Source organism: Dasypus novemcinctus, chromosome 9, assembly GCF_030445035.2.
Source record: "Dasypus novemcinctus isolate mDasNov1 chromosome 9, mDasNov1.1.hap2, whole genome shotgun sequence".
NCBI lineage: Eukaryota > Metazoa > Chordata > Mammalia > Cingulata > Dasypodidae > Dasypus > Dasypus novemcinctus.
The window spans coordinates 121,105,576-121,127,439 of record NC_080681.1 but is presented as its reverse complement, the minus strand read 5'-3'; the positions used below and the strand labels follow the sequence as shown (position 1 = coordinate 121,127,439).

Here is a 21,864-nt window from a genome sequence, read left to right as displayed (position 1 = left end):
GTGAAGCTTTTTATAATGCACCTAGAGGTCTAGAACTGATTTTTCTTTGTGATAATACCATTTGTGATATCACATCTGAGTAGACTATCTATTTTTATAGAAATGTTTAAAATTGGCTCCTTTTAACAGTGTATATTTATAGGATGTTCATTGCTTTAAAGCTGAATGATTCCAAGGTTTGACTATAATTTCAGTAAAGAGCTATGGTAATTAAAAACAACAAAAAGTACTTCCTTGATGCTATTGTTGCATTTTGTGTGTTTTTTCCAAAAGTATAGTTCTGCTTTTTCTTTTTTTTTTTCCTTACAGTTCTCTTCACTCCCTCCTGTCCGGGTGGTCTTTGCAGTAACTATGGAAGGCAGTGCTCGGAAAGTGATCACTGTCCGTTCAGCCCTCATTGTGAGGAACCGACTTGAGACACCAATGGAATTAAGACTGGATAGCCCATCAGCTCCAGACAGTAAGTTCTGAGTGTCTTAGTATATTATTTGTCCACTGTTTTCAGGTCCTTTTTTCCCCCAGTGTGTATCTTTCCAGGCTTTTAGTATATACAGTCTCAATATCTTCAGGGTTGAGGGCCATTGCCTCAAAGTACTAACACTTATTTCTGTGGCAGAGCCAGTGGTGCTTCCAGCTATCATGCCAGGGGATTCGTTTGCTGTGCCTTTACACCTCACTTCTTGGCGGCTACAGGCCCGGCCCAAAGGATTGGGTGTATTTTTCTGTAAGGTTCCTATTCATTGGACCAATGTAGTGAAGACCACAGAGGTTAGTAGCAGCAAACGAGAATGCCACTCTATGGATACGGAAAAAAGCCGATTTTTCAGGTATGTCCTACTGCTGCAGTGGTATGCAAATTTTGTTCTTTTTTTCAGGTAGAGTATATTAGTATTCTTTCTCTAAGGGTCCTTAGTGATTCATATATGCTTATTTAAAACCCTAAGGGAGTAGATTTGGCTCAGTGGTTGAATGCCTTCTTCCCATGTGTGAGGTCCTGGGTTCATTCCCCAGCATCTCCTAAAAAAAGAAAACAAAATCCTAAAGTTTTTATTCTTTTAAATTCTTGAGTTAGAGTTTATAAGAACTCAAGAATTAATCCTTCATTGGTGTATAGGAGTTGCTTATCATATTTATGGGAGATACAACCAACAAACACACTGCTCACACATATAATATTACAAACTTTTATGTACATACAAGCGTAAAGAGAAGGGACGTGTAAGGAAGAAAAGCAGAACAGAAAACCAGTTCCCATTGCCAAATTGAATTGGGAAGCAAAATCTTGGGGTTGGGAGTTTTTTGAATGAGACATTTCAAAGGAATTTGGGTGAAGGTTCATGCACCTAATACTGACTTTTTTGGGGGGACTTTGACAAAATAATCCCTGTTTCCTCTTCTGAAGAATTTAAGTAATATGTTCCTAGATTCAGTGTTGGAAAAAATATTGGATTGCTTTTAATCCTTTGAAATTTATTTAGATCAGAGATAATTAGCTTTGGATTCATTTAGTCCTATTCCTTATTCGTTTAGTTTAAACTTGCAAAAGAGGTGCAAGGATAGTGTGAAGAATTTCAGTGGACTCTTCTCCCAGATTTGCCAATTCTGAGCAGATTAAAGGGAGAAATAGATAAATACACAGCTGTAGCTGGATATTTTAATTAGGCCTTCTCAGTAATTTATATAATTTTAAAGGATTTTATAAAGGTATAAAAGAGTTGACCAATGGGGAGCAGATGTAGCAGATGTAGCTCAGTGGTTGAGCATCTACTTCTTGTGTATGAGGTCCTGGGTTTGATCCCTGGTACCTCCTAAAGAAATAAGGAAAAAAAAAAAGAGTTGACTGATACCATTGATTAACTTCTTCCAGTTGACATTTATGGAATGCTTCACCCAATAAATATGGATTATGCATTTTTTTTTTAAGTATATGCAGAACATTCCTCAAGAGATACCATTGCTGGGCTATAAAACAAAGACCAATTAATATAAAAGATTGGAAATCTTACAGAATATGTTTTGTGATCACATGGAATTAAATTAGGAATCAATAACTAAGATACCTAAAAAATCCCCAAACATCTGGAAATTAAACAACACATGTCTAAAAAACCCATGGGTCAAGGAAGAAATCACAAAGCTAGAAAATATATTGAAATGAACAATAATACAAACTCAACATATTAAAACGAGGGAGATGCAGCAAAGGCAGTTGCTAGAGGGAAATTTATAGCTTTAAATGCTTATATTAGAAAATAAAGATGTAAATCACTGATCTAAGCTTTTACTTTTGGAAGCTAGAGAAGGAAGAAGAAATTAAACACAAATCTTACAGAAAAAAGGACACAATAAAAATGAGTAGAAATCAAATAATGGATATAAAAAATGTCAAAAATTGACTCTGAAAAATTCATAAATTTGATAAACCTCTACCAAGAAAACACAAATTACCAATATAAGGAATGAAAAAAGATGTATCTTTACAGATCCTACAGACATGACTGGACAAAAAGGAGGTATTTTGAACAATTTAATGCTAAATTCCACAATTAAATGAAATTGACACATTTCTTGAAAAACACAAATTATCAGAATGAACATGAAGAGAAATAACTGTCTAAATAGTCCAGTATCTATTAAATAAATTTAGTATAATAAAAAGCCATCCCACAAAGAAAACTCCTGCCTTCACTAGTGAATTCAACCAGACATTTAAGGAAGAAATAATACCAGTTCTATATAAACTTTTCAGAAAATGGAAGAGGGGGGTAAACTTCCTAACTAATTTTATGAGGCCAGCATATTCCTTATACCAAAACCTGATATAAGTACTGTTTTAAGAAAAGAAAACTACAGACCAGTATTCCCCCATGAAGAGAGGTGATATAAAATGCTTAGCAAAATATTATCAAGTAGAATCAGTGAGTGAAACTTATCCTAGGAATGTAAGGTTAGTGTAATCTTTGGAAATTAATAAATGTAATTTACCATATTAAGAAACTATAAGAGAAAAATCCTAAGATCATCTCAGTAATTGTGGAAAAAGAATTTGACAGAATTCAACACCTGTTCATGATAATGCGCGCAAACTAGGAATAGGAGTGAACTTCTTTTTAGTCTGTTAAAGGGTACCTATGTAGAAACCAACAGCTAACACATATTTAATAGTGAACCATTAAACTCTTTTCCTTTATGATCAGGAAGCAGATTTTACTCAACATTGGAGTAGTAGTCCTACCCATTTCAATAAAAAAAAAAGGAGGTAGGAAGGAAAATTTTAAACACATAAAGATTAAGAAGAAGTAAAACTGCTGTTATTTACAAATAACCCAATTATTTATGTACAAAACACTGTAGAATATGTAAGGAAATTACTAGACCTAACATAAATTTCTCAAGATTTCTAAGTTTAAGGTCAATCTGTAAAATTCAGATGTAATCCAGTGAGCAATTGGAAAATGTGATTTAAAAACATACCATTTATAGTGGCATAGGGAAGCGGACTTGGCCCAATGGATAGGGTGTCTGCCTACCACACGGGAGGTCCGCGGTTCAAACCCTGGGCCTCCTTGACCTGTGTGGAGCTGGCCCATGTGCAGTGCTGATGCGTGCAAGGAGTGCCATGCCACACAGGGGTGCCCCCACGTAGGGAAGCCCCACGTGCCATGAGTGTGCCCTGTAAGGAGAGCCACCCAGCATGAAAGGAAGTGCAGCCTGCCCAAGAATGACACCGCACACACAGAGAGCTGACACAACAAGAAGACACAACAAAAAGAAACAGAGATTCCCAGTGCCGCTGATAATGATAGAAGTGGTCACAGAAGAACACACAGCGAATGGACACAGAGAGCAGACAACTGGAGGGGGGGTAGAGAAATAAATAAAAAATAAATCTTTAAAAAAGAAAAAATATATATATATAATGGCATAAAAAACAAAACAAAACATTAAATACCCAGGAATCAGTCTAAGGAATGATACACATGTCTTTCCTGCAAAAAATTGCAAAACCTTGCTAGGAGAAATTAGAGACCTAAATAAATACAAAGGTATACCAAGTTCATGGATTGGGAGACTCAGTTTGTTAAGATTTCCATTCTCACTAAACTGATCTGCAGATAGAAAGCAATTCTTGTCAGTTCTGCTAGACTGTTTTGGACAAATAAGCTGATTCTAAAATTTATATAGAAATGCAGAGGATTAGAATATTAAACCATCTTGAAAAAAAAGAAAGTTGAAGGACTTACACAATTTAGTTTCAATACTTACTCCAAGACCACAGTAATTAAGACTGTGTTATTGGCATAAAGACAGACATTTATATCAGTGGGTCAGAAAAGAGAATCAATCAAGAAATGGACCCACACATATATAGTGACTTGATTTTTCAACCAAGGTGCCAACTCAGTGTAGTGGGAGAAAGGAAAGTCTTCTAAACAAATATTACGAGAAAACTAGATATCCATATGAAAAAAAATGAAGTTCAAATCCCATCTCCAAACACAAAAATAAATTTGATATGAGCTGTAAACCTGAGTGTAAAACTCAGAACCATAAATTGTGTAAAAGGAATATAGGAAAATATCTTCACAACTTTGAGATAGACAAGGATTTCTTGCAAAAAGCACTAAATATCAAAGAAAATCTTGATTAATTAGGCTTTGTTAAAATTTTAAAAATTGGTTCAGCTCATCACAAGACATTAATAAGAAAATGAATGTCTAATTGTAGAATTGAAAAAATATTCACAATATAGTAAACATCTGACAGAATATTTTTATTTAGAATATATGAAGAACTTCTACAAGTAAACAGTAAATAAATAGCCTAAAAAAAGGATAGTCAAAAAATTTAAAACAGGCAATTTAAATAGAAAATCTACAAAAGACCAATAAACACATGTAAAGATGCTCGGCATCATTAATCATCAGGGAAATGCGCATGAAAATCACATTGAATAACATTTTACTTCCACTAAAATGGCTACGATAAAAAAGAACAATAACACCAAACATTGGCAAGGATACAGACCAACTGAAACTCATATATAGCCAGTGGGAGTACAGAATTGTACAACTACAGTGGAGAAATGTTTGGCAGTTTCTTACAAAGTTAAGGTTATATTTACCCATAACCCAGCAATTTCATTCCTAGGTATTCGCTTAAAACAAAGACCTATGTCCACAAAAATACATGTATAAGAGTGTTCATACTAGCTATAAACTGAAAACCATCCAAATGGCTACCATAGACTAATGGTTAAATAAAAAACAGTATTTTCATACAGTGATACACTGCTAGGCAATTAAAAAGAATGAACTACTAAAACGTACAATGTGAATGAAGGTCAGAAACTTCACGTTCAGCAAAAGAAGCCAGACCCAAAGAGTAGTACAATACTACGTGATTCCATTTACATGCAGTTCAGGAATGGGCAAAACTAATCTATAGTGATAAAAATCAGAAAACAGTTGCTTGGAAGATGACAGAGGGTATTGATTGGAAAGGGGCATGAAGAAACTTTCTGGGATAAGAGAAATATTGTATAACTTGCTTTTTAAAAGTTATTAGAGAAGTTTGAACTTACAAAACATTCATGTACATGTGTAGAATTCCCATACAATATCACTACGCCAACACTCTACATTATTGTGGAACGTTTGTTACAGATTATGAGGTAATATCATCAGACTTTACCACTAACTATGGTCTGTAGTGTACATTTTTTATGTATTTTTTCCATACCCCCCCCCATTATTAACACAATACATCTTTGGCATTGGTTCAAGAATATTACAGTATTGCTATTAACTATAGTCCATAGGTTACATTAATTGTATTTTGACCATGCTTCTCCACAGTCTAACCACTTTGCAATAGTGATGTACATTTGTTCTAGTTCATAAAAGAACATTCTTGCTTTTGTATTATTAACCACACTTCTCATCTACCTCTGTGTTCACTATGTTATTCAGTCCCTAGATTATCCTCTAGCTTTCTTTCAATTGACATTTACATCCCTAAACTACCCTTTTAAGCTACAATCCCATTTATAAACCAGCTGTATTAGTTCTACTCGCTGTAATGTGTTACCATCAACTCTATCCATTTCCATACTTTTACAATCAAGTTAATTAAAACTTCTATATACATTAAGTATCAGTACCCCTTCTCAGCCCTCTTCCTGTCTCCTAGTAACCTATACTCTAGATTTTTTTTTTTTTTTAAAGATTTATTTTTTATTTATTTAATTCCCCTCCCCTCCCCCGGTTGTCTGTTTTCTGGGTCTTTTTGCTGCGTCTTGTTTCTTTGTCTGCTTCTGTTGTCGTCAGCGGCACAGGAAGTGTGGGCGGCGCCATTCCTCGGCAGGCTGCACTTTCTTTCGCGCTGGGTGGCTCTCCTTACGGGTGCACTCCTTGCGCGTGGGGCTTCCCTACGCGGGGGACACCCCTGCTGTGGCGCGGCACTCCTTGCGCGCATCAGCACTGTGCATGGGCCAGTTCCATACGGGTCAAGGAGGCCCGGGGTTTGAACCGCGGACCTCCCATGTGGTAGACGGACGCCCTAACCACTGGGCCAAAGTCCGTTTCCCTATACTCTAGATTTTAACTCCATGCTTTTATTCTTCTTATTTAGTTCTTGTTAATGAGATGATACAATACTTGTCCTTTTGTGTCTGGCTTATTTCATTTACCATTATGTCTTCATGGTTCATCCATGGTATCATATGTGTCCTATAATGTCAAAACTCATTAAACTGAACATTTAAAATCTTTGTATTTTATTGTATATTTATTATACCTCAGTAAATGTATTGGAATGAAAATTGCAAATACCTTATTGAATTATTGAACCATTTTAATGCTATACTTTCTCCTACTCATCTGAGGAGAAAAACAAGTTTTCCGTGCAGGCTTTTGGTTTTCATACAATTTTGTCTTTCTTCGTAGGTTTTGTGTGGCTATCAAGAAAGAGAATTATCCAGATTACATGCCTTCAAACATATTTTCTGACAGTGCAAAACACATTTTCAGACAGCCCGGGCATACAATTTATCTCCTGCCAACTGTGGTAATCTGTAATTTGCTACCTTGTGAACTTGATTTTTATGTTAAAGGAATGCCAATTAATGGGACACTGAAACCTGGCAAAGAGGCAGCTCTCCACACAGCTGATACATCCCAGAATATTGAACTGGGTAAGGATTTCATCAAATGATCATTTGTATTCTATGAAATGATCAGTATTTTGTGATTTTTTTGTCTGTGTCTGAACAATTATGGCACATATATCACAATAAACCATTTTAAAGGAAGAATGCAGCTTAAAAGAAAAAAACCAAACTTCTAAGATAAAAACTGTCAAGGGAGAAAAACTGAATAAATCCAAAATGTTTACAGAGGAAGTACTCAACAGAACCTTTCTTCTAATATTGTTCACTTGATGGCAAGTCATTTCATCCCCTTAGACTATGCTTTTTCCCAGCTGTAAAATGAGCAAATCACATCTTTCTTTTTCTCAGGGAAGGGAAAATAATTTACCAAGCACACACCGTACTCCAGATAGTATGCCAGGTACTTTCACATATGTGATCTCATGTGATCCTTATAGCAATAGTTATTTGGTCCATTTTACAGATGAAGAAACTAAGGTTTGGAATTTTTATGCACCAAGAAATTTTCAGGTATAGGGATGAATGAAGAGGTTTGAGATATTTCAAAGAAAAGACTTAAAAATTCAAGGTAGAGAATCAGGATCATATTTTCAGCACTCAAAACAAAGAGTTACTTTTGGCGTTTGGGCAGGAAATATGTTTCATAAATATGGTCAGACACATGTTGAAGTAATAACTTAGATATTTCTCTGTTTATAGTTTTCTAAGAGCTACTACTATATTATCTCATTTGATCTTTGCAGCAGCTCCAGATTTCAGGGTAGCACAGGTATGATCCCCATTTTACAGATGAGGAACCTGAGACTTTAGATGCAAAAACAGTGTGTCTCATGGTGACAAGCTTACATTTCAGTGAATATATAAACCCTTGACCTTAATCTAGAAAACATAAATAGTACACTGCTAATTGTACATTCTAAAGATAACTGGTCTACACTCTGACATTTAAGTAGATTTCTGATATATTCACTCAACAAATATTTATTGAGCACCTTTATAAAATGGAAATATTCCCCCAACATTATGCCTACACCCAGCACTCCCAATTTTTGGTGTCTTGCTTTATATAGATTATCACTTTCAATGATAACCCTGTGCTGTACCTACTGTTGTTATCGCCATTTTGCAGATGAGACCCAGGGAGGTTAAACAGTTTGCCTCACATCACACAGCCAATAAGGGCAGGCTGGGGATTTGAAGCCAAGCCAGTTTGGCTGGAGAACCTTGATTCTTACTGTGTTAGCACAGGCCCTTGTGTATAGCAAACTTAAGAATCATAGCTATTACTGATAGCTTTCTTGGTATCTTGATCCTTTTTTAATTATGCAGTTTAGACTCCCTAGTGTGAATTCCAGACCATTTGGTTTTCTCACTATTTGTTCTCACCCTCGCTAGAAGAAATGGTCTTTCTAATGCGATTTTTACCAGTTAGATACATAGTTACTGGGTTTTCCAAAAGAAATCCAATTTAATTTGGCTATGAGAAACTAAACTTTTGAGAAACTAAAGTTAGGATCCAGAAATACAATGGCTTTTATCTTCTGTAGGGGTATCACTGGAGAATTTTCCACTCTGTAAAGAATTGCTCATTCCACCTGGAACCCAAAACTATATGGTGAGAATGCGACTCTATGACATTAACCGGCGGCAGCTGAACCTTACCATTCGGATCGTGTGCAGAGCGGAAGGATCCTTGAAGATTTTCATTTCTGCTCCATATTGGCTAATTAACAAAACAGGTATTACAGAAGCTGATCAAGTAGGCCTTTGGCATTGATCATGAGAATTCAGATTCATTTGCTTGGCTAACTAAATGGAGCCAGTGCAAATAGATTATTTCAGCAGTCTAAGCTGCTGGAACTTCCCTGCTTCTATAAGTGCTTAATCTTGGTTAAAGCTATCCTTTTAGACAGTGGACTGAGCCCACTAAATAAATTCACTTTTCATTATTTTCCCCCTTGACAATTTTTTTTTTCTTTTGCCATTTGCATGTGTCTTGGTTAACCTTGGTAGGCTAGATGTAAAAATTTCCCCTCCTTCTTAAAGGGTTACCACTGATCTTCAGACAGGACAATGCAAAGACAGATGCTGCAGGCCAGTTTGAGGAACATGAGCTGGCCAGGAGCCTGAGCCCTCTCTTATTCTGCTATGCTGACAAAGAGCAGCCAAACCTGTGAGTACAGTTATTTATGGGAAGGGGAAATAAGCTCCCAGGGAAGGGAAAAAATTAGCAAAGGCTATAGTATATCCGCATAAGTAGAAATATACTGTAGATAACAATCCTGACTTGGCAGGGGAATAGAACCATGACCTAATGGGATTTTTTCAGATCTAATTTCTGAGTTATTTGATATTGAAAATAAGCCTTTTGGTTGGTTTATAATGAAAGCAAACTAAGCTAGTTTTATTTTACATGTACTGAAATAGTTCTCCTATTCATAACTCTGCCAATGAAGAGAAACCCACATGTTCCCCCTGCTTTTCTCTGCACAGTTTGTATCTTCCCTTGTGAGCATTTAGCACCAGCGAAGGAACTAAAAGCTTTAGCACCAATATCAGAGTGGAGATAGACTGGCCCTTTGGTAAAGAATTCATTTCCATTAATTCAACTCAGGCCATCTCATAAGTTTTTGAAATCTGTCCCTTTTACCCTTGAAAAAAACATGCCATTTCAAGCTCTCAAAGCACTTGTGGCATATTTAAAGGCTTGGAAAAGTGAGAATTGTGAGGACTAGATAACATGTCCTTATATATATGGCAGGTCCACTAATTCACTTTTGTCCTTGGTTTTGACATTCTGCTTTTTAAACAGTATTCTTCTAATTTATAGACTTAATCCAAAGACGAATGGGTGTATCTGCTACTGTACAAGTGCCACACCCAGTTATCTGTAGAATTATGCTAAAAGCTATAGGAAGACTTATAGGAGTACTATACTTTAGTGCATGCAGTTGTGCTTGCCAGAAAGGTCTGGACTCTAGATTGGTATTGAAGTCAAGGAGAGAGGCTTGATTAGGTTGCTGGACCTGGTAGGAGATACAGAAAACTGTTCGACATGTTCAGCAAGAAGCCCAGTCTCACTCTTTTCCTGAAAAGATTTTGAAAATCTTAGATCCAGAATTCCATATTTGGAATGCAGTTTGTTTTATCAATGGAATTCACGTTATCCAAAGTATTTCCACGTTTACTGTCTGATTTGATTCTCCCACCATTCCAGTGAATCAGGTAGGGCAGGAAATATTGTTATATTTTAAAATGAGGAAACTGAGGCTCAGAGAGAAAGTTGCCTGCCCAAGATTGCATTGCTTGTTAGTAGCAGAGCTGGAATACACATTCATGAATTATGTTGCCAGGATCGGAGACAAGACATTGGCTGACTTAATTATGCCTTGCCATCCTAATCATACCAGTCCTTAGAAGGAATATACCAGTAGTCATATATTCTGTACTTATTTTTTTGTCCTGTTTTTTTGTGTGTGAACTCTTGAAACTCCTGAGTCAGGAAAGTATCAATTTGACTTGAGTTCGTGTTTATCAGGGGAGCAATAGAAATTGTAGCATTTTCCTTATGTCTTATGCTCCTATAATCATGTTTTCTCTTACTAAACTGTCGGTTGTAGGTGTCAATACCTTTCAACTCTTGTACTGTAGCTACACGTTTGGGCCACTGATTGCCTCACTGGTTTGGGAATCACATGAGAGTAAGAAAAAACATTGGTTTCTGAGCTCAAATTTTGGGCGACAGCCACATTAGTGTTTCCTGATTAGAACAGGTAGTTAAGACTTTCTGATAGATGAATATATACATCTTTACTTTTCTGCCCCACAGCTGCACGATGAGAATTGGAAGAGGGATTCATCCTGAAGGCATGCCGGGCTGGTGTCAGGGCTTTTCACTGGATGGTGGTAGTGGTGTCCGGGCTCTGAAAGTCATCCAGCAAGGAAACCGCCCAGGGCTTATCTATAACATTGGTGGGTTTTACTTGGGGGCAGTGGGAGATTCAGAGCCATTGGCTGGTAACCTCTGGCTTAGCTCCACGTGCTTTTTTCCTCATTTGGCATTAGGTCAGGTATCTATTCTCTGATTGCTAGATTGCTATCAACATAGGTCCATTTTACTGGGGGTTTAAAGAGCCACCTAAATGCTGCCCTTTTTAGATGTGGGGCTGTTTAATTTTAAATTCACCTGTTTCAGGAAAGTACCAGTCTGGCTTGAATCCTTGTTTTTCAAGGGGAATAATAGGAACACTTAGAATGCTTTTCATCCTCTAAGCATTTCCCATGCGTTCATTAAAAGTTGCAAACCCTAAGAGGGTAAGAAGCATTGTTCTTCTTGAAACTGAAGCAGAGAGGTTAATTGACTTGCCCAGTTATAAAAGGGAAGTCTGGGTCAGAAGTAGGATGAGAATTTGGGCCTATGAATTTTAGGCTGGAAATACAATAAAAAGCACTTGATGGTTATAGTAATCAGAAGCCCGCAAACTAGCTAAACTCTTACAGGTAGGGAGGGTGGGAGGATAGGGATGGGAAAAACTCTGTCCATGTACTCACAGCCACCTGAGGGCATGCAAAAGCTTTTCCGAAAGATTAAGATAAATTTGATTTAAATATCCCTCAGGTTTAAAATGTTAGCGATGTGTCTTCCTTTTAGTATATCATTTCTAAGGATCTCAAAGCACTGTTTAGTCTTGAGCTTTGGAAGATCATCTATAGCTGCATTGTCTAGTAGAAGTTTTGCTAAGATAGAATGTTGTGTTTTGCACTGTCCAATATGGTAGCCACTGGCTTCATGTGACTACCGAGCGCTTGAAATGTGGCTACCGAGCGCTTGAAATGTGGCGACAGAGGAATTTTTCATTTTATTTCATTTCAATTAACTTAAATTTAAATAACCATATACAGTTCTGCTACTGTATTGGACAGTACAGGTATGAAGAGTCATGTTACGGAGGTAATATCATTAGATAATTCACCATGAAATCCCATGTAGAGTCAGGGTTGTATTTACGTGTTTGAGGATTTATTAGTAAAAGAGTCTCTTTCCAAGTATAGGTTCCTGTTCAGGTTTTTAAAAACATGGCTTTGTATTCATTCTGCCTTAACACACAAGCTGTCTCTTTAAAGTTGACATTAAAATTTTTAAAAAAAGAAATAAACTTTATTTGATCCTCCAGCTGAGGACATTCTTTCCTTTTTCTCACATTTGTTTGCTCCCATCCCTTGTTTGGCTCTCTGCTTTGGTATCTTGCCTTTGTTACAATTTCCAAAGCAAACGACCATAGGTTGGTTAGAATTAGGTTGGAGCATGATCCCTGTTAAGCAGCTGGCACTAAAAGATTACAGAATTCTTGCAGAAAGGCAAACTGAGCTGTTCAAACAGAAATACATGGTGATTGTACTTGTAAACTTATGTGGCAGGAGCATTCATTAAAGTGTCCAGCACTTGTTTTTAGGGACAAGACTGTGATTTGAATTTTTTTTTTCACCAAGGAAAGAAATAGAGGGAGTAGGCTAAGAGAGAACGTTATAATTCTTAAGGACCGTGAGGTCTTGGCATGTGTCATCAAGGGAATTTGTGGAAACTCTTGCTTGAATGTTTTTTGAAGAACTGGGTGGATAACTAGCTCCCCATCAGGAAAGTTTAAAAGGCAGTCCCAAACTGGAAAGCCAGGGAGGGCCCTATGGGTTAACCTCACATGTTTCTCCACAAAAAAGGAATTTGTAAATTTTGATCTTTTTAACTATTTGGGATTTGCCAGGGCAATCTAAGATGAAAAGGGGAACAAAAAAAAAAAAAATCACTTTTTCCAAAAATTGAGTGTCTTTACTATTTTAGATTACTGTAAATTTTTTGTTCCTGTCAAGATAATCTTTTAGCGGCAGACTTTGTATTAGTTGAGATCATAATAATGCCTGTTTCTGACAACGAATGCTTTACTGTATATCACAGAAAGAAGAGCTATAGGGTGTGTTTCCCTATCCCAGTGTTGCATGGTATTTATTTGATATGGCGTTTCAGGGATTTTTGTTTTTATGATTTGCTCAGTCTTTTAGGTATTTTCAAGGCTTATGTTAAAGGACCACTAGAATTTTCAAGCCAATACAAGTAAATTATGGCACTAACAGATTAGAATATTTATCATTGGGATTATGTTGGGAAATCTAGAGCATATAGTTATCATATCCTAAAGTGGAGTTTTCCATTTTTATTGTTGCTTTGATACTTCTGACTAGCAAGTCAGGTCCTTGTGTATGTCGCAATAAAAGTAAGCCATATGAGGGTTTGGAATCCCGGCTGTGCCACCTATTACTAGCTTTGTGACCCAGGACAAGTCACTTAGCTTTCCATGTCTTAGTTTCCTCATCTCTATAATGCAAATAACAACAATGCCTAATTTATTAGGTTTTTATGAGAATTAAATGTAAAGCCTTTGGTAGAGTATCTAACATATATTAAGAGCTCAATAAATATTATTAGCATTGTTATTATTTTATTATTTCTTCCATAAATATTTTTTATCATTGTATAAGCAGACCTTAGCTCAGGGCCATGAATAGAATCACTATACTTATTGTCTGAATCAATGAATGAATAATTTATTCCACTAAGTTTCATATTTTTTAAAAAGATCTTATGAGAGTTTTAAAGATAGTTCAGTACTATTTTACTTTTCTTTCATATTTGGAACCTCGTGTTTTGAGATTTCCTTCTGATTAAGACTTTTTTTCTTTGGTTTGTGTTTATTTTTTTTCCAGTATACATAGTAGGTTTTGAAAACATTTATTTTATGAGTGAAAGGATTCTAGAATATTTAGCATTTCTTTTGAGCTGGATTGTTGGGTCGTGAGTTAAAAGAAAATATTAGAGAAGAGTCCATTGAGTTCAGTGTAGAGTCCAATTAAGTAATCTGGAATTTCCACTGTTTCCTGTAATCTCTAGGGGGAATTTTGTGTCCCAGGCATAAGCAAAAATATATCACCTAAAGCTGTCTTAGTGGTCAGCTTCATAAATAGAAATCAGTCTGTGATCGAACACCTATATATTTTAGCTGCTGCTACAGTGGAACACACTTTGTGAAGAAATTAGGAACTATGGGGATATTGATGTTGCCACTGAGACTTCTAAGGCCTAAATGAGAATAGAAATAATACTTTGAGAGGAATTGCTATTTTTGTTCCATTCCTGAAAGGTTGATACCTTCTCTAGGTGATACATTTGTTTCTCTCAGAGAAACTGAGTGATTGTGAAGCATTTTATTTCTTGTCAAACCACTAATTTTCTTTCTTCAGAGTAATTCATAGAAGTGGTTCTTGTTATTCATAGGTATTGATGTCAAGAAAGGACGAGGTCGATATATCGACACCTGTATGGTCATCTTTGCACCCCGTTACCTGTTAGATAATAAATCATCTCACAAACTTGCATTTGCTCAGAGGGAATTTGCCAGGGGACAGGTAAGTAGTTTGCTTTGGAGGAATGACTTAGGACCATGAGTTTTAGTGTCGTGGCTTATTGCCCCATCAAAGCTGCAAGTTCTGTGATAGGAGGAACCATTTTGTGCCCTTGGTAAACTAAATAGATTCTGATATGGGCTAAGGTTGCTATTTTGACTTGACTTGTTGAATAAAACTAATGCTCCTACATGTTTTAGGGAACAGCCAATCCTGAAGGTTACATTTCTACCCTTCCTGGTTCCAGTGTGGTATTCCACTGGCCTCGGAATGATTATGATCAGCTATTATGTGTCAGATTGATGGATGTTCCCAATTGCACTTGGTCTGGAGGCTTTGAAGTCAACAAGAATAATTCTTTCCATATCAACATGAGGTAAGGTAGAGTCTCTATATTTAGACTAAAATTAGCCTTGTTTGAGATGCAGTGATGTAAATGGTAAACTATACTCCTCTTCATAAAATAGGCTTATTTCTGGCTTAGAGAAGATCTCAGAACTTAAGTGGGCATTTTGATGGAATGAGTTAAAGGGAATGTCAACAGTTTTGACCATAGTGAATTTGTTATGGTCTGGTCTCAGAGTTTCCAAGTCCAAGGGGTTGAACTGTCAGTAAGTAGCACTGAGTTCACATCACGATTTCCTGCAGCTCTGAAAATTTGGATGGTGGCACTGATTACTAATGTTTTTGCCTATTTTTACACATTTGTACAATCTCTTCTCTCATAATGATGCTGTAAGTAAGCTGTCTGCCTCTGCTCAATCCAGTGACCCTCATGCCTTAGTTAAGAAAAATTAATTAGAACTATCCTCAATCACCCCATGATGATTTAATCTTCTTTTCTTCCTATTCTCATCAAATTATAGTGAAGCCAAAGAAACTGAAATCAGTGCTCTCTCAGCACCTGTAGAATCTGAATCAGTGAATGGGTAATTCTTGTAGAAGCAAAATTTAATCTTTATACTTATAGTCAAGTCTCCATTGAGAACATTATTGTATAGGAACAAAAACATGGATCAATTAACAATGGATAATTCAAAGTATTACTTACATTTGGCTTCGAAATGTATTGTCTGATTTATTTAGTTATTTATTTTGGTTACTAGTGTACCCCTTAAATTATGCCTTATTCCAGCCCTTATTAGAATAAAGTTGTTTTCAAGCTGTGTTCGTGGGAGCTGTTGGGGTCTAAGGAGGTGACATTAGAGGACAGGGGAACCAAGTGAGCAGGAATACAATGCCCTCACCCACATTTTGACCAGAACTGTTATCTATTAGTGTACTGTGTTCATCACAAGATTTCATTTCCTGTATATATATTTGAGTTAAACATTTTTAGTAAGGATACCATCTATGTGTTGTGTGTTTCCCATTGAATCACATCAGGAAGGCTGTAAGGTTTGTTGGTCCTGTTACTTGTATTAAGTTTGATCACCACTTGGTTATGGTGGTGTCCACCAGATCAGTCTATCGTAAAGTTACCTTTTATTTTTTATAAATAAGAATAATCCATTTGTGGGATAATAACCCCATGGTTTGATAATCTTTGCTTGAATCATCATTATGTTGATGCTTGCAAAATGGTAATTTTCTAATTCTCTCTTTTCTTCTACACTTACTAAGTGTTATTCTTTGGAACCTCACCTTCCCCTGTGCTATAGTTAGAACCCTGGTTACCAGCATCATCAACATATTTGGTTGAACCATATGAAATTACTCTTTTTCTATGTCAAAAATGTTCAAATATCAACAATTTCATTAGTTCAACCAATAATATCTACTCATTTGCTGCTCTGACACTATAACCAAAAACAAACCTAAGTGAAATTCAAGGTGTCTTTGTAGGTCTTAGTGTGTAGTTAGCACACACTGTTGTCTACCAAATAGTTGCTATTTTACTCTTAAATTATATTATCAATTTCTGCTGTTTTAAGGATCGTCAAAGAACACACAATGGGCTGTACATGCCATGATATTGATTGAAGTTGAAGCAATATTATGATTGTGAAAAGTGTGAGAAGAAAGTCAACTGCAACTTCCTCCATTTTATGCAGCCTCTTTTGGTTTCTTATTTTGCAGAGATACATTAGGAAAATGCTTCTTCTTACGAGTGGAAATTACTCTCCGAGGTGCTACCTATAGGATCTCATTTAGTGACACAGATCAGTTACCTCCTCCTTTCCGAATTGACAACTTTTCCAAGGTATCAAGTGGAGTCACGAGCCAGTTTGGCTATTTCATATGTGGAAGGGTGGAGTGTGTGCTGCTCTTAAGATAATGGTAAAATACATTTTAAACTTGCGTTTGAAAAAATACAGAACTATACAGGGATTTTTATAGTGGAACAGCCTTAAAAGTTCTTGCTGTTAGGTTGTAGTTTCTGCTGGTTATTTTGACTGCTGGCAGCTTTGTGCATCAGTTTATTTTAAGCCCTCCAAACCTCTTTTGACTTGACCATTTGGTCAACATGATGCCCTCTGTAGACATTCTACACAGAGGGAAGCATCAGAGTCAGATTGTCTAGGTACTGAGAGTGGCAGTTCTTCTGTTGCTTAGTCGCAATGAGCATTTTTAAATGTCTTCCAAGTGAAGCCAAAAAGGTAATCTTTAGAATCTCTTTTAAATTGTGCTTTTGAATAATGATATGTCTCATAATATATGTCTTTCTGTATCTGAGCTCCAAAATTTTTATTCCTTTCTCTGTTCAAAGTATGCCACAGGGGTGGCAGTTCCAAATAGATGTCATTGGAGGATAGAATTGCTTCCCCTATATCTTTGACTAGGCTAAGGTTCCAAAGCCCTTTATCCAATAGGTTATAGCCCTTGTACTTTAATCGGTAGAATTCTTGGAATTTGGAAAATGATCAGAAAGACATTGAGTATCTCTGTGGTGATTGTTCTCTATATAGGATTCATTGGACAGGATCTGAAATTTAACCTAGGAAGTGCTGAATCATTTCCAACACCTAACACCCTGAGTGAAAGTCCTCTTTTTCCCTTCTGCCTTTACTCTTAGGTCCCAGTTGTCTTTACCCAGCATGGCGTAGCTGAACCCAGGCTTCGAACTGAAGTGAAACCCATGACTACATTGGATTATGCGTGGGATGAACCTACCCTGCCACCTTTTATCACTCTTACTGTTAAAGGGGCTGGTTCCTCCGAGATTAACTGCAACATGAATGATTTCCAGGATAACCGACAGCTCTATTATGAAAATTTCATTTACATTGCTGCTACATATACATTCTCTGGGTAATACTGGGTTAAATTACGGATCTTATAAAGCAGGCGGTTCTAATTATTAACTGGTATTAAATTTTAAACAGTTCCTCAGGAGCCTGGAGTATGAAGGAAAAATCTATTCATTCTTTACCTATCGTATGTTTCATGGTCTATCTTGAGAGGTCATTTAGTCTTCAGAGTTGCAAATATAAATCACCTGAACTGGGTGTATAAAATCATTCTTTTCCAAAATGTTCTGAATTATTTTGCATATGAATGATTTTTGCATATACCCAAGCCCCACAAAATAACACTAGGGTCCTGGGTTAGCGTTGTTAACTACCTAGAGTGGAGATTTTGCTACCAATGGATTGATTGAATTGGTGTCTTTGCTGAGAATAACATCCTTTTCCTTGTCTGTTGCAGGTTTCTTTGGTAACGATTGTGCCAGACTCTTTGTTTTATTATAAAAATTGAGCTAGTCATGCTTTTGTTTGTTTTTAAAGATTATAGATTCAGTGTGATATGATTAACTTGTTAGTAACTAAAAACCCAGTTCTAAATTTCATAATTTCATTGCTAGTCATGTTTTTCTTCTTATATTCTATAAATTCCAATATTTACTAAGCTCTTAAGTTGAAAAAGTATGATAGAGAATTCAAACGAAATGGGCAGAACAGATATGAGGCAGATAAAAAGAGAAGCTCCTGGAAATCTCGGTGTGCTAAGAGATTGAACCATCTTTTATTTTATTTTTTTAAAGATTTTTTAAAATTTATTTTTCTCTCCTCTCAACCCCCCAACCCCCCCCCCCCCCCACTCCAGTTGTCTGTTCTCTGTGTTCCTCTGTGTCTGCTTCTGTTCTTGTCAGTGGCACCGGGAATCTGTATCTCTTTTTTATTGCGTCATCTTGCTGCGTCGGCTCTCTGTGTGTGCAGTGCCACTCCTGAGCAGCCTGGACTTTGTTTTGTGCTGGGCGGCTCTCCTTACAGGGCGCACTCCTTGCGTGTGGGACTCCCCTACGCAGGGGACACCCCCTCATGGCAGGGCACTCCTTGCGCGCATCAACACTGCACGTGGGCCAGCCCTGCACGGGTCAAGGAGGCCCTGGGTTTGAACTGTGGACCTCCCATGTGGTGGATACTCTATCCGTTGAGCCAAGTCCGCATCCCTGAACCATCTTTTAGACGATATTGGATACTATTTTTTTTTGCATTCTTGGTAGGAATTAAAGGTGGGAAAGAAGACTAGACTTTTTTAAATTCTGAATTTTTCAGTCTGTTTTTTGGTGATAGGAATTAATGGAAACTAGGGAATAATCTAAATAAAACCTCATTCAAATACCCCAAAGTCTACCTAAGGTATATCATTCCATCAAGTTTAGGATTCTTAAGCCATGGGGATATACAACAGGATTATTGAATTGGAGGAAGGTGTCTATGATCCCTTGTTTCCTTTTCATCCTAGAGGAACTTCTAATTTCTTGCCAATACTTAAAGAAGTAATGATGTTGGTTTTCTGCCTGGCAAAGAAGAGAGCTAATAATTTTTCTCTGCTTGCAATTTCTGGCTTGTTTTTTTTTTCTTTTTCTTTTTCTTTTTTTTCTTTTCTCTCTTTTTTTTTTTTTTTTTTGCCTCTAATGATATACAGTCATCTTTTTGTGTCTAAATTACAAACCACTAAAATTATCAGGAGAGGGAAAATGTCATAGTATGTCTTCTGACAAATGAATTTTTGAACAGTTCTAGAAAAAATATATATAAGCCTCGTCTTTATGCCACATTCTGTCAGACTGTTTCCTCTATACTTACTTAAAAGAGGTTTCTGGCATTTGCTTCTGAGTACTTGAGAGAGAGAGAACCACATGTGTATGTGTCTGCCTATCTATTTACTTATCAATCTTGTTGTTCCAGTTTACAGGAGGGAACAGGAAGGCCTGTGACTTCCCATAAGCCCATTACCTGTGCAGAGCTTGTCTTGGATGTCTCACCAAAGACACAAAGAGTCATTTTAAAGAAGAAGGTAAGAAGGCTTAGAAATTGAGGTTTATAATAAAATATCGTAGCATTTGAAGGGACTTATGTTCATTTAGTACAAACTCTTCTACAGATGAGGAAGTGGAGACTCAGAGAGAGTGACTTGCTCAGGTGCACTACTCAGTTGCTTTCTGAAATTTGTCAGTTTGTCATTTTGTTAAGTGCAAAGTTGGAAGTAACATAAAAAGAGAAAAAAAACTGTTAGTTTGATATTCTTTTCAAGTAAATTTAGGGAAATGTTTATTCTAGTTTTGTACAGAAAAAGTTTGACTGAAATATGAAAACTGATAGAAGGACTGGTAATAAATAGGTCAGACTTAAAAATGAGAGGTTTGGAAACAGAGGTGCAGAAGAGGCTTTAAGAGAAGGCAGGTCACTAGTTGTGGTTATTTGAAAACAGTGCAGATACTTGGAGAAGCCACAGTTACACAAGGGATATGTTCCTGAAGGGTTTATATCATTTAAATCTTATAATTAAGAAATAACCCTGACAGAGGGTTTCTCTTTACCACTCAAGTGACCTTACTGCTGACAAAGGATGCATCTTTATCAGCTAAAATGGTGTCATGCATGGCAATAATTTAGATGTTTGTGAATCCCTTGACTTTGAGTTTATACAATTCTTGAAAAATTTTTATTTTGGGGAGAGGAATTCAAATTATTTCAGATTGTGCACATAAAATGAAACTAATACATGTGTTCTTTTTTCATACCATTTCAAAGACACATGATTCAGATGTGCTTAAATGTGATTAGACTCATATATAAGGCAGTGTTTATGTGGGAGATGCAATTTGCAAATAAGATTTTGAGAATAGTGGTAATACGCCATAGGCCATAGGAATTGAAAGTAAACAACTTTGGAGGTTTTTTTTAAGAATTGTTATAAACAAATTTTGAAAGGCAGTAATCTGAAATCTAAAGAATTGGCATGTCTGACAGAATAGAAGCACATTGAAAAAAGAAATAGAGGAGCCCTTGGAAATGATGTTGTCAGACAACCTTAAAGAATGTTCAAATTGCTGAGGCTGTCAGGGTGAAGAAAACCAACTTATATAAGATGATTTAGCAAGTGGGATATGGTCGCCAGACATGATCAGTGGAACATTACTAGTAAATTTATGTGCAATTTCCAAAGGCTAGGTGACTGTTAAGCAGATGAGAACAGATTTTTTTAAAAAATTGAAGTGACAATAATAGTAATATTTTATAATTTATAGAACATTTCCATATTATTTTTTCACTTGATGAGGATAAAAACTGACAAATGGGAAGGTAGATGATAAATGAGTCAATCACATTGATATCTAAAATGAGGTAAAGATGTATGAATTGGCATTAAGAAATGGACCCATCCTGTTTAACTAGAAACCAACAGTGAAAAGTTTGGCATCTTAGGTTTTTGTTTATTACTTTGTATTTTGAAACCATCTCAAACTTACAGAAAAGTTGTAAGAATAGTACAAAGAAGTTTTGTTTTTCCTGTACCATTTAAAACTAATTTGTTGGCATGCTGCTCCAAATACTTTAGTGTATCTCTTCAAGTAAGGACATTCTCCTACATAATCATATAATGACCATCAAAATCAGGATTACTTTTCAAATGTTACTAACGTCTAATCCTCAGACCCATTCAGGTTTTGCCAGCTGACCCAATAATGTCCTTTTTAACAAAAGGATGCAGGCTAGAGTCGTGCTTTGCATTTTATTCAGTCTCCTTCAGTCCTGGAACATTTCTTTAGTCTTGTTTTTTATGACTTTGCCACTTTTGAAGATGACAGGCTAGTTATTTTATAGATTCTTACTAAAGTTGAGTTTACCTAATGTTTCCTTATAATTAGAATTCAGGCAATGTGTCTTTGGCAACAATTTCACAGAGATTGTTGGCTGAGACTTTTATTTGTCCCAATACTGGTGATGTTAATTAACTTTGAGCACATAATTAAGTGTGTCTTCCAGGCTTCTGTACTGTAAAGTTATTCT

The 21,864-nt window shown here is 36.4% G+C and overlaps 1 protein-coding gene across 8 annotated transcripts in view; it reads left to right on the top strand.

Annotated features, from left to right (window-relative positions):
* Positions 1-21,864, top strand: part of VPS13D (vacuolar protein sorting 13 homolog D) — a 311,480-nt gene that overhangs the window by 124,156 nt on the left and 165,460 nt on the right. For 7 of the 8 annotated variants that reach the window (XR_009187313.2, XR_009187314.2, XR_009187312.2 and 4 more), the window contains 11 exons: positions 310-460; positions 617-827; positions 6,948-7,195; positions 8,719-8,910; positions 9,218-9,344; positions 11,001-11,143; positions 14,496-14,626; positions 14,824-14,999; positions 16,703-16,826; positions 17,640-17,875; positions 19,759-19,867. Coding sequence is in view for 3 of the 8 variants with exons in the window: in XM_058304369.2 (XP_058160352.1) it covers positions 310-460; positions 617-827; positions 6,948-7,195; positions 8,719-8,910; positions 9,218-9,344; positions 11,001-11,143; positions 14,496-14,626; positions 14,824-14,999; positions 16,703-16,826; positions 17,640-17,875; positions 19,759-19,867 (1,848 nt within the window). In the remaining 5 variants the exon portion in view is untranslated. Of the gene's footprint in view, positions 1-309; positions 461-616; positions 828-6,947; positions 7,196-8,718; positions 8,911-9,217; positions 9,345-11,000; positions 11,144-14,495; positions 14,627-14,823; positions 15,000-16,702; positions 16,904-17,639; positions 17,876-19,758; positions 19,868-21,864 lie in introns of those variants that run through there. The other variant, XM_058304370.2, reaches the window with a different exon arrangement.